Raw genomic sequence first — 14,104 nt, 5'->3', positions numbered from 1 at the left:
GGGGCCAGGGGCTGAGGGAGGGGGAAGAGGCGTTAGTAGTTAATGAGGACAGAGTTTGGGAAGATGAAAAAATTCGGGAAATGGATGGTGATGATGACTGCACAACGATATGAATGTACCTTAATGCCACTGAACTGTATACTTGAGAGTGTTTTAAAAGGTAAATTTTGTGTTACGTATATTTTGCCATAAAAAAAATTATCCAAAAAAAAAAAATCACACACAAAAAATTTACCCACACTTTAGTCAAAAGGGACAAACTTCCAGTTACAAGATAAAGTACTAGGGATGTCATGTACAACATGATAAATGTAATTAACAATGCTGTATGTTATATATGAAAGTTGTGAAGAGAGTGAATCCTGAGTTCTCATAATAGAAAAAACATATTTTTTTTCTACTTTTTAAATTTTGATTTTATATGAGATGACGGATGTTCACTAAACTTACTATGATAATCATTTAATGCTGTATGTAAGTCAAATCATTATCCCTTAGGTATATACTGGATGCTTTAAACTTACACAGTGCTGTATGTCAATTATATCTCAGTAAAACTGAAGGAAAAAATATTTATTCACACTTGCACAAAAGTCTCTGTTCAAATAGAAATCATCAATCCCACTCAGGCCTCACCAGGTAGTCTCTTTGTAAGCCTCAATCTTAAAACTGCCTCAGGAATAGATCTCGTCAAATTCTGAGACTGATCTCAAATTCCACACAATGACTCACAGAAAAGCAATTATGTATCTCAGACCACCCTGGAGGTTATTTAATCAATGAAGAAATGAATATTCCCTTCTGTATTTTCAAAGAGGTTAAAGATTAGAGCTCAAAGACTTTACTGCAAATAACTCAAGGACTATAAGAGATTGGGGGTTTGGCGTTTGGTTAGGTTTGGTTAAATGAATATAAGAACATCCCAAGACCTCTGGGGTATATTTATAGATCCTTAGGGAACTTGCTGTGGTGGTCCATACATCACTTAACTCCTAATTCATCACTGACAAAAAAATCATTATTCATCTTTTAAAATTCACTCATTTTTAAATTACTTTATAGCAAAAAGAAAGTATAGTTATATTAAATGTAAGTACTAGATTTCACCTATTTAAAATTACAAAAACAAGGAGGCAAATACATATATGTAACACCTTAATCTTAAAGATAAAACTAGCATGGGCTTCCCTGGTGGCGCAGTGGTTGAGAGTCCACCTGCCGATGCAAGGGACACGGGTTCGTGCCCCGGTCCGGGAAGATCCCACATTTTGCGGAGCAGCTGGGCCCGTGAGCCATGGCCACTGAGCCTGTGCGTCTGGAGCCTGTGCTCCGCAATGGGAGAGGCCACAACAGTGAGAGGCCTGCGTACCACAAAAAAAAAAAAAAAAAAAGATAAAACTAGCATAATGTTATTATGTTTTTACACTTTATATCATATCTTAGAAATCATCCCATATCAATACGGAAAGAATGTGTGATTTTTCATTGCAAATCATTCCATTGTAATGAATAAATTATAACTTAACTAAAAAGAAAAAAAATGAAAGAAAACCAACATAGAGGATGGATGTGAGGATTTTTCCTCACGAGTCAAAACCACATCTGTCTTGGAAATTTTTGTTAGAAAAGATAGACAGTAAATTTTTATGATAAGTTCAGATGACTCCACAAAAGAACTCAGGATTCGACATTAAGCTTGCAGCAGGAAGAGGTTCAATGCACCAAGTTGAAGACCAAGGTGCTCCATGAAGAAATATTTCAGGGCTGAATATTTTGGTACGATCCTCTGGTTCAACAGACCACAATAAGAAATGCACCAAGTTTCATCACTCTCCTGACTCACTTCACACAGTTTTACCTTTGCTCAACATGACCAAAACCCTTCAGAATACAAGGCAAAAGAAAAAAATGTCCAATACCAAGAAATCCATTACCTCTTAAAATTATTTAAAAAGAAGATTTTGTAAGTAGAAATAATCTTCAACATTTGACTATAGTTCTCCCTGCTCCTCTGAAATGCACAGACCACTTTCACTTTGGTTCCAAGAGTCTTAAGCCTGCCTCCTTTGTCCATAAATCAATGGCACTAAACAGAACGAGAACCCGCGGAGCTTGTTAAAACTCCAGATGCCGGGACCCCACCCCACTAACTGAATCGGAATCCCCAGGGGTCAATCTGACAAGCAGCCTGAGTTAGGAAGCGGATAGAGGCTGAACCCAAAACCGGACTTTCAAAATAAAAGCATATGTTTACATCTATGTAATTACTGAACTGATATTAAATCACAAGACTCGCATAGCTGATGAGTAGCAAGAGAAGCAGTCAACCAGTATTAACCTCAAAATGCTATTCTCCATCCCCAGGTCTTCTTCACGAAAATGTCCTACACCAAAATCTTAATTAGAACATGGCATGGAAGAAATGTGCAAATATTAAAACTATGGAATTAGAGAAGATGATCTAAGAGATTTTTTCAACCACGGCATTTTTCAAAGTTGTGCCACTTTCGAGACATAGTCATATTTTTTGTTGGATTTCTCTGCTACATCAGAAATGCCATTATGTGCTTTCTTCTCCTCTTTGGAAAAAAAAATGTTACATAATTCAATGCTAAGATTATTGAACTGGACAGAAATCATAATTAGCCAACCACCCACCTACCAAAAAAAGTTCATTTGAAAATATTCACCTATGAAATGTTATTCTCCTGCTCTACATCACAAGCTCAATGGCTGTGCCAAAACTGAATTTTTTTTTTTTTTTTTTTAGTAAATTGAGTTTTCAAAACCAATGTGAGGTTGTACCACTCCAAACCTTCATCTTAGCTGCCAGATGAGCCCACACACAAACAGTTCCCCTTATTAGCTAGGCTAGGAGACCAAGCTTCTGACAGAGAAGGCCCACAGAATATAAAGAAATCTCAGGTGTTTGGTTGTGAAAAGGCATCAGCACCAAGGCCGGAGAGCTACGGGGGAGCCGGGCCCACCTGCCTCCCACGCTTGACGGGTGTTAATCGAGGAGCAGAGGAAAGAAAAGTGAAAGGACTAGATCCGGCTTAGATTCTTCAGTCCACAGCCATCATTTTGAAGGTAAATATATATTAAAAACTCACACTGACTCACTTTTCAAATACTAAACTGACTGTATTCATTATTAAACACTTACGGCATACAAAAAAAATAGAGTAATACAGGAAACACCTCTGCCTCCACAGAAACAGCTTAAGGAGAGAAAAAAAATCTAACCAATACATGTGAAAGCCCCTGAGTAATCTTTCGCAATAAAATTTTAAGTAATTTTTACAACCATCAACGATATTGCATGTTCCCTTGTTCCCAGAAAATCAACGATCTCGCATGTTCCCTTGTTCCCAGAAAATCATCCTATTGGCATCTAGCTCAAATCTGGACTCAAATAAGGCTCAATAAAACTGAGTTTTCCGTTCTGTCTATATAATAAAGTACTTCCACTGTTCAGAACATTCTCCACAATTCATGTTTTTCTCTCAAGAACAGATCACCGACACAGCTTTCACAACCCTAGTAACAGGTCATGAGAATCACATGAATACAGAAATCTTTTCTATGATGGCACTACTTCAGCATAATGAGGTACCAACACAGAGAATATTTTTATGCGCATGACAAGAATAGCTGCTCTTCTCTGCCGGAGTTGAATTTCCACCAGGGTCACTGTCCCTCAACACAAATCCCCAGGGCTCATGGAAAAAAACCAAATCTGCTCAAAGACTCCCTTCAAAGCACAGGTATTCCAGCCAAGTAAAGCTTCAGAAAAAAAAAAAAAAAGAAGAACAAGAACAAGAACAAGAATTATTTTTCACAGTCCCTTAAACTCTTTAGGAAAATCCCCTCACAGATATTTCTTTAAATGAAAGAGAAAGAGGTAGACCAATGGGAAATACAACGTAACCACTGTCTTTCCTAAAGAAAGGCCTCTAAAAGATAAACAAATAAGGTAACTTTCCTCATAGTTTCATAAAACCCCATCTTGTTAAGCAAGCTTACTTTATTGCAAACATAGCATCTTTTTAGGCCTGCTATAAATGTAACCTGGTATATATAATATTCCATATTAAATAATTTATTTTATTTTTATTTCACTGGCCTCTCTTTTTTTCTCTCTCCCTCCCCCTACCCCTACCAGCTCTTTCAACGCCAGATACCCATCTGGGCATCAGACCAGGACTTAAAACTGTGCCATATCGCAGTGCATCTGAAATCCACTACCTTTTTTTCACCGGTCAGTTAAAAGCCTTGAGCAGCAGGCAGGGGAAAAGAGAAAAGGGAATTCATGTCAGAAACAGATTATCAATTTTTCTACCTTCCACCCAGAGGACTGCTAACTCTTATTTTCCCCTTTGCTAACTCTTAACAGAGAATGACAGAGAACAGAGACAATCATCAGGGCCGGGAGCAGCACGCTGTCTCCTGCAATCGGCCCGGCCCTCCTTTAGCAGGGCTGTGATGCCAGCCGGAGGCCTGGAGCAGCTCTGTCTCACAGCCCAGGGTCCCAATCTTGTAACTACAAAGGAAGAGGATATATAAATACAATTGATACTCTGCAAATTTTCTAAGAGATAGATTTAGGTACAAAATAAAAAAGAACATTCCGGCAGCAACAGAATAAACTACCTGGTAAATTAGGAAACTGGGCACTCTACAGAGGTCAAATGAGGGTTTCTAGAGTCAGATCACCTGAGTTCTCACCCCAGCTCTGGTGCTTTCTAGTTCTGTAGCCTTTTTCATTGAATAGACATTCACTGCTCACCTACTGTGAGCCAGACACTGGGCTTGGTCCCAGGGATATATGGGTCCCTACTCTTGTAGAATTAAATTTTAGTAGGAAGGACATTAACAAGCACAAAAAACAAGAAAAGTACCAGATAGTGATAGAGCATATGGGGAACTTAAATATAGTGATACAGTCAAGAATGACTGGGAGAGCTACTTTCTAAAGTCAGCAGGGAAGTTCTCTCAGAGGTGACACTGAAGCCCAGCTCTAAATGACGAGAAAGAGCCCATCAGGCAAAGGCAGGGGAAGAGGGGTGTGCAAAGGCCCTGAGGTAGGCATGACTGGGCCTTTGGAGAAACAGAAAGAAGGCCAGTGTGGCAAATTATTATACTTCTGTGTGGCTCACGTCTGTCATCTGTGAAGCAGTGGTTGTGAGGATTAAACTCTGAGCACCACATCTGCACACTGTATGTGTTCAGTAAATGTAAGTTGCTAGAATTATCATCATTATCAATCATCAGTGAGATCCATCACTGGAGGCGTGCAAGCAGAGGTTGGGTAACCACCGCACAGGCACGGCCAGGTGATAGGGCCTCTAAGGTTCCCTCAACAATTAGATCCCAGGATTACCCAAGAATAGAAAAGGTGAAGAAAGAAATGATAAAACTGTTACACTCAGCCTTCCTGCCTAAAGGCTTTGAAAGAACGCTTTCAATCATACAATGATGTGGAGTTTACCGACTAATTCATTCAACAAATGTTCCCATCTGAGAATCTCTGCTTCTAATCCCTAAACAGTCAAAATCCCCACTTGGAGCTAGCTGGCACAGTCTTTAGCCCTGAAGTCTACCCTCTTTAGGGCGCTTTGAGCTAAAACTTACCACACCAGCACTGAGAAGAACAGAAAAGGTTGACTTATTCTATGTTACTGGCATTAGTGTCAGCTACTGACAGAATAAAATAGCGGAGAGGACAGTCTTTGACGTTATACATAATCTCAAACCATTTCATTATTTCATGGTGAAAACGTTCCAAGCAGAAGTTTATGCATCACAGACTCCACTGACAACATATTTCACTTAAAAACAATTCTTACTCTTGGCCTACTCTCAAAATACTTAATAAATTGTTAAACTTTCTGAAGCCCACCAATTCAGGCTATCAAAGAGGCACTCGACGGATGAATTTGACTTGCGTGTTTTAAGTTAGGGAAAGATCTACTTTTACCCAAGCCCAGGCCCTGAATCATTAAAGGTCATATTCTTTCAAGTTCTTTTCTAAAAGTCACTCAAATCCAAGGCAAATGTATTACAACCATAAAGAAATGTATGACTTTTATATTCATGAAACTATGTCCTCACCTACTCTTGATATTTCAGATTTCTGCTTAGATGGTGAAAATGACTTTAAAAAATTATTAAACCTCATACACTGCATAAAGCAAATTAATATTGAATATGGTCAATATAAACAATCCTAATACCTTAACATAAAATGCACCAATATTTTTATGATGCCAGGCTTTTAGACTGTCCAAACTCAAGGATTTGGAGAGGAAGAGGAATCATCATAAACCAAGAGATAAATTTACCAGTATAATCTCAACATCACTTCTCTTTTCCACCCTAATCTCTATGCCCTCCCCCATAGCTAGTCCCTCAAAAGGAAGAAACATATAGGAACAGATTTGAATCAAAATTCTCCTGTAGGACAACATTCCCTTAAAAAAATGAAAAAGCAAAAATTCAGCATAGAACGCATCCAACGAGGATCTTTAAAAATATGCATTATAGCTGAGTAATATTCCATTGTATATATGTGCCACATCTTCTTTATCCATTCATCTGTCGATGGACACTTAGGTTGCTTCCATGTCCTGGCTATTGTAAATAGTGCTGCAATGAACATTGTGGTACATAACTCTTCTTGAATTATGGGATGGACCTAGAGTCTGTCATACAGAGTGAAGTAAGTCAGAAAGAGAAAAACAAATACTGTACGCTAACACACATATATGGAATCTAAAAAAATAAAATGATGAACCTAGGCGCAGGACAGGAATAAAGACACAGATGTACAGAATGGACTTGAGGACACAGGGAGGGGGAAGGGTAAGCTGGGACGAAGTGAGAGAGTGGCATGGACACATATACACTACCAAATGTAAAATAGATAGCTAGTGGGAAGCAGCTGCATGGCACAGGGAGATCAGCTCGGTGCTTTGTGTCCACCTAGAGGGGTGGGATAAGGAGGGTGGGAGGGAGACACAAGAGGGAGGGGATATGGGGATATACGTATGCGTATAGCTGATTCAATCTGTTGTACAAGAGAAACTAGTACAACACTGTAAAGCAATTATACTCCAATAAAGATGTTAAAAAAATATATGCATCATATGTAGATGATTCCTTTGACTTAATCTGAACTAAAGATCCCTGTTCAACATGTAAATTTTAGAGTACCATGAGAACTGACCACTGAGTTAATATTTACCTTAAAAGAATCAAAAAAGTGCCTTCCAGAAAGCAAGGTTGGAACTAATAGGCCCATTCATATCCAAATTTATCTACTGCTTTTTGCAACATAATCCAGCCAAAAGAATGTGATTCAGATCTCAGCTATGCAACTGCTAACTTTTCAATGTTTTTTGAAGTAGGAGCCATCAAGAAAAAAAAAAAAATGTAATAGTCATCACCTTGGCATTAAAACACTCGAAGCAATTTGAGATTTTTAAGAATACTTTAAAAATACTTTAAAGATATAAGAAGTAATACAGGCTCATTGAAAAGCTTTAGAAAGTACATATGAGCAAAAAGAGAAAAATTATAATCCCCAAACGTCAAGATGACCACTATTAACATTTTAGTATACACTCTGCTAAACTTTTTTGAAAAAAAAAATTTTTTCACACAAATGACTTCATATTGCACATATTTTTTATGTAACATCAAGAACATATTTCTATGGTCATACACATACATTTTTATGAATGTATAATCTTCTACTTTATGAATACATGCTAATTTAATTAGCTCCACTGAGTTTCTATATGATTTATTCAAGTGCCCTACACTAAAAGGAACAGAGTAGGTTAACCATTGTTTCCTAAAATTATTTTGCCTATGACATCCTTATTTGAATTACACATTAGAACTTATGCTGCTTTCAAAATACTTTGGGAAATTATGATCTCACCAATCCTCAATGTTGGATTTTTATGGTGTTTATAATTTTTTTCTGTGATCAAATTTTTACTTGTATATTTCTGTGTGTTCCCTAGGAACAAAACTCCAAAAATAGAGTTACTGGGCCAACTGGTATGCATATGTTAAAAACATGTAATAGGGCTTCCCTGGTGGCGCACTGGTTAGGAGTCCGCCTGCCAATGCAGGGGACATGGGTTTGAGCCCTGGTCCGGGAAGATCCCACATGCCACGGAGCAACAAAGCCTGTGTGCCACAACTACTGAGCCTGCACTCTAGAGCCCACGAGCCACAACTACTGAAGCCCAGGCGCCTAGAGCCCATGCTCTGCAACAAGAGAAGCCACTGCAATGAGAAGCCCACGCGCCACCACAAAGAGTAGCCCCCACTCGCCACAACTAGAGAAAACCTGTGTGCAGCAGTGAAGACCCAATGCAGCTAAAAAATTAAATAAATGAATAAATAAAATTTTTTTAAAAAAACGTAATAATTTTTGCCCAACTATCTCCCAATAGTGTATGAGAATAGTCAGTCTTTTGAAATAATCATTTTTTTTGAAGTAATCATTTTTAATTGAAAGAATAGTTTGAAAGTTATGGGTACTCATCATATATACCCAGTATTTTTAAACTTATATAATTACTTTTTTATGAACATGGCTAAAGTACATAGTTATAAATATCAAAGGTCTTACTGTAATGGAGGTCCGGAAACTATTTAAGAACATAACATAACTCCTCACAATTTATAGAACATGACAAGCATGGATACATTAAATTGTCTCACGTTCATTTTCCTCCTTGTTACATTTATATATTTCTGGATATACATTCTATACTCTTAAGAAGATATTAGTAATCCCTTATATCAACATAGTACTCTATACTACTAAAGCATTTAAATCAAAAATAATGTGGGGGCAATAAAACATTCTCAGAGCATACTTTAAAATAAGATATTAAGCTGTACCCCCCAAAATATCCTTCAAGCTACACAATAGCACCTACATATTTAGAGCCAAGACTGTAATAACCAAAATCTTTACCAATCAACCAACAATAGTGTCATAGAGGGAAATGTATCTTAAATGTATTTGGAGCTTATTTTCAGTGCATATTTCTCCAGATTCATACAATAAGAAATAACTTCCTAACATAAATAAAGATGGTGCACACAGCAAAAACAGACTTTAGGTTCCTTTTATGGTTTTAAAGTGACACTGGATGTAAGTTTATAGCCCAAAGTAACTCTCAAAGTTACTTAAGTATAGTGTTCACACCCAGGGTGGAGTTCTGTGCAATTTTCAAAACTCAGAAAGGTCCTGCCTGCTCAAAAATATCTCCCCATAGAGTCTAGCTCAGAATTGTATTTGAAGCTTTTTAAAAATACATAAATTTTTATTCAATAGTTCTGTAGTGGAGACAATGCATCTGCATTTTTTTTTTTTAAAAAACTCCCCAGTTGATTCATTTGTACAGCCAGAGTCAAAAAGCACTCGGTTATATTAAAAAAATTGGGGGAGGGAGTGGTATCCTTAAGTCCCCAATTTAAATGTTCACAGAAAACCATTAATCTGTCTTAGTCTAGTTTATTATATTACCTAAGTGGAAACTGTGCCTTGAGAAGGTCCATAAGAAGTTTCAAAATGGGAAGAACAGGTAGGAAGACACCTGTTGGCCTAGAGATGGTCACCAAATGGGATGGAGGAAAGGCAGTATGGAAGCAAAATTCAAGAGGATCCATCCCAGCAGAAACCACAGTACTTCCTACTTTAAGCATCATTTTTTTTAAGCTGCATTTTGTGTTCAAGGGGTTTCTTATAAATGAACAGCAATCAACTAACAGGTAGCAGTTTCACCAAGCAATGTCAAGCAACATACCAGGAGACCAAGTTGGGTTGAGAAATTAAGATAGGATACAGAGATACTATATTACCATTTACAATGTAATAGTCATTTGTCAGAATTATGTTTCTCCAAAGAAGGCTGTCTCACAAGAATAGTACAAAACAAGCCAATAAAAACCTGTGTCTTCTAAGTAGTTTATGCATAAAAATCATTCATTTTCTTAAGCTTCCATTACTTACCAGATCTGGACTTAATGATGTCACTGAACTCGTTCTGCCCATCGTCAGCCCTGGCCTCGTGTTCTCCATACTTGGCCATCTTAGCTGAGTTTCAATATAATCCAAAGACTTTACAAGGTCCTCTTTTTAAGACTTTCAGTTTTCTATAATGATCAACATCAATACCTAAAGAGAAATGGGAAAGTATTGATTTGAAATATATATATATATATGACTATAACACATATGTTGACATATATATTAACATATAGAACATATCACATATATTGCTATAATATACAACTATAATATGTATAATGACTATATAATATATATGACTATAAATATCAAACTATACATATACATTATATATATAGTCATATACAGTTATATAAAGTTATATACAGTAACCATTCATTCGGCAAATATTCAATCACAGACTATGTGTAAGGCACTGATCTGGGCAACGGAAATATGACTATCAAAAAGAGACACAGCCTGTACTATCTTGAAATTCATAGACACCAAGCAATTAATTATATAATAAATTATTTCATTATAATACTAACATGTTACAAATGTATAAACGAGAAGCATAGAGTAGTATGAGCATACAGAAGAATCTGATTTGCTCTGGGCAATTAAAGAAGGCTTTCTTGAAGAGGTGACATTTGAGCCAAGCCTTCAAGGATGAGATGAATTTAATTAGCCAAAAAGAGAGGTGGGAAGAGAATTTCCCATGTTAAGTGGCAGGAAGAATCATGGAGCATTCATGAATCTGAGCAAAGGCCAGTGCTTTTGGAGAGAACAGCCAAGAGGAGAGAGACCTGTTGAACTAGGTGAGGTAGATAGGACCAGGGACAGGGCCTTAGAGACCATGTCAAGGCTTTCCTAAAGAGCAGTGCGGGGACTTTCCTGGTGGCACAGTGGTTAAGAATCCGCCTGCCATTGCAGGGGAACACAGGTTCGATCCCTGGTCCAGGAAGATCCCACATGCTGTGGAACAACTAAGCCTGTGCACCATAACTACTGAAGCCCACGCGCCCTAAAGCCCATGCTCCGCAACAAGAGAAGCCACTGCAAAGAGAAGCCCACGCACCGCAACGAAGAGTAGAAGAGCAGACCCTGCTCTCGGCAACTAGAGAAGGCCTGCGCGCAGCAACGAAGACCCAACGCAGCCAAAAAAAAAAAAAAGAGCAGTGGGAATCCAGTAGATGGTTTTAAGCTGGGAAGCAACATGATTGTGGCCTAAATAAGGGTAGATGGAAAGAAGTGCGTGCACTTGTGGTATATTAGATATTAAGTAAAGGTCAATAGGATTTGGAAACTGACTGGATATGAGACGCTCAGGATACTGAGGTGCAAAATGACTGCCCAATTTTGGCTTGGGCAATTGAGTCATTCACTGAGCTGGGGAACACTGGAGGATGAGCCTCTAAAGGAAGAAATAATGAGTGTGATTTGGATTTACTGAGTTTGAGATGCCTCTGAGATATACAAGTGGAGATAACAAAAAAGTCTGATCTCAGGAATGGTCTGGATTATATATAAATCTGAACGGTTACATGTTATATCCATTGACACAGATTTTATTCTGGAAAATACATCATGAAAATTCTGCTGAGAATACATATCACTCAAAATAATTTTAATCTTTAGCAATTAATTAGTCAGAGGCACCTTTAAAATTTAAAGAATTGAGGATTCTATCCTTCGGTACCACTTTTCTTTAAGAATGTCAATAATAATAGCCCTAGTACTTTCTGGAACACAATGCCCAAACAATCCAAACAGAATCAGAATTCAAGTTTAAGTTCAGCAACTTGGCTATATCCTAACATCCCCTATGAGCACCCCAAATGCTAGTTAAATAAATTAATCATTTAACTGGGAATATAACACTCAACACATCCAAATATTAATCTACAAGCAACAGACATTAATTCACATATTACAATAGGTATCACAAGCAGGGTTTATGGCTAACTAGGATAGACAACTCAGTTCTTTATTTCAAGGATACACCATGTGGCATTATTATTTTGTAATATATTTCATTTCACATATTTATGAAATAATTAGAAGTTTTACATATTACAATGTTTTATGACATTCAAGGAAACACCATATTATTTTATAATATATAAATATATAAAATATATTATTTTTTTCCTTACCAGTTAGGAAAAAGGTGTGTTCTAATAATAAAGAGATCAAAATTACCTTAGAAAAATGTTTTAAGTGTTAAAGTGTTTGACACACATGAAAACTGTGGTGGATTGCTAAAGCTTTAGGAACAATTTCCTCTCTAGTAGGGAGGAATACATGGATTGGATCATCAGCCTGCCAGATTTTGTGAGGGTATAAAAAACATTTTTTATATCGTCCACTACTGTTATACTTTATGGATTATTATGTAATTAAGTTCTTTTTGGGAGGTACATAACTGCAAAAGATTTGCTGAATTCTTAAGTGTATTTTATTATATTCAAGAACCAAAAACTTTGTTCAGAAGAATGCACATAAAATTTCATTATGGAAAATCAGTTTTGCCCCCCAAAAATTCTCTTTACTAGAAATGAACTAATTATTCCCTTTGAAAGATATTTCTAATGCTCTCCTTCATAAGTGGTCTTAGCCAAGGGTCTTCTTCAACACTTTCCAAAGACTTTTCCCAGTCCCTAAAAGATAAGTAAACTGTTCACACAGAACTTTATTTCATTTGCACATTAATATTCCTGCATCATAATATTTTATTTTGCCACTACCTAAGATAAACTCTCAAATTTTCTCTTCTTTATATGCTACAGAGATACAGCAGTAAGGGGGAGCAGAGGACAAGGAAAGAATGGGAAGGTGGGAGAAGCACATAAGACCATTTTAACAGTAACAGATACCCACTGACTGACACTTGGTGCCACTAATGGGCAGGGGTCTCCTGAGTAACACATGGCAGGAATTCATTATTGGCTGTCAGAAGACAGATCAAACTTTCATCACTAACAATGTGCCTCCGTGTGAGCCTCCACTTCTACATCAATAGTATGGAAGCAAGGCCATTTTCCACACCAAGCTAGGCGAGAAACAGAATAAATGAATGGGATATCGCTTTACAAGCTTTAAGCCCTCTAGAGTTGTAATTTATTGTTACCTCTGCTCTAAGTTCTGTTGCCTCATAATGATGTTCTGCACAGCTTAGCCAGCTCTTTCTCACTGAAACCAGTACACTCTATACTCACCAGCTTTCTTCAGAACGTCTCTGGCTGTCATATGGACCAGAAGCCGTGAGTATGTGGCAATAAACCCGGGTTGAAAGTATGGGGGTTGGCCTTATGGGCAAATCTAATGTTTTAATTTTTTTTTTAATTTGGAAATTACAAAATGTAAGAATACAAACATGTTTAACAATGTGCAGTTATGATGAAAATATGGTGTGGGTCCTTAGGCAAAAACTATTCATTCATTTCCACCGGGAACCAAAACCTAAGAATGCTAGCGAGAGTGGAAAAGGAAGCCCAGAGGGCCAGAGTTAGCGGCTCCGCTTGAAACTTGGTAAAAGACACCGCCCAGTGCCAAGAACTGCCATTCATTCTCGGAAGCGCTCCAAGGGAAGGTTCATACTGTTGTGGTTAATGCTGTTTACAGGGGCAATCAATTTTAGGTAAACACCTGAAGGAGAGTTAAAGAGCTGTCTCCTCGGTCCCATAAATGCGGGTCCAGGGGGCGGGAATGACTCCGCGTAAACCTTGGCCCTCGCCTCCTGGCCCTCTGGAAGCCAACGCACCCAGGAGCTTCGCATTCCAGCAGCTCTCGCCTGACTCGCGGCGCTATCAGCAGGCTGCGTGCCCCGGGCCCACCAGCAACCAGCCCGGAGGGGCCCACCCGACTTCCTGAGGCCCATGCAAGTTACAAAGGAACGGATGAGGCTACTGCCGGTGGTCCCTGAGGCCGCGAGCTCCCGCCCGAACCCCGGGAATCGAGGCTTCCCCGAACTCGGTTCACGCCCGCTACGGCAACTGACCGTCCCAAGGGGAGTTCCATGAAGAACCGACCCGCGAGGCCCTGGTGACCCAGGTGACCTGG

At 38.3% G+C, this 14,104-nt stretch overlaps 1 protein-coding gene across 2 annotated transcripts in view; it reads right to left on the bottom strand.

Moving 5' to 3' along the window:
* The window catches only part of UTRN (utrophin), a 505,655-nt gene that overhangs the window by 490,142 nt on the left and 1,409 nt on the right, over window positions 1-14,104 (bottom strand). For both annotated transcript variants that reach the window (XM_029224149.1, XM_029224150.1), the window contains one exon: window positions 10,043-10,207. In XM_029224149.1, coding sequence (XP_029079982.1) covers window positions 10,043-10,121 — 79 coding nt within the window. In that variant the 5' untranslated portion in view covers window positions 10,122-10,207. Of the gene's footprint in view, window positions 1-10,042; window positions 10,208-14,104 lie in introns of those variants that run through there.

Source organism: Monodon monoceros, unplaced genomic scaffold (assembly GCF_005190385.1).
Source record: "Monodon monoceros isolate NGI ecotype Baffin Bay Population unplaced genomic scaffold, NGI_Narwhal_1 Super_Scaffold_15, whole genome shotgun sequence".
Lineage (NCBI taxonomy): Eukaryota > Metazoa > Chordata > Mammalia > Artiodactyla > Monodontidae > Monodon > Monodon monoceros.
The sequence above is the reverse complement of the archived record's forward strand: the minus strand, read 5'-3'. Positions and strand labels throughout refer to the sequence as shown.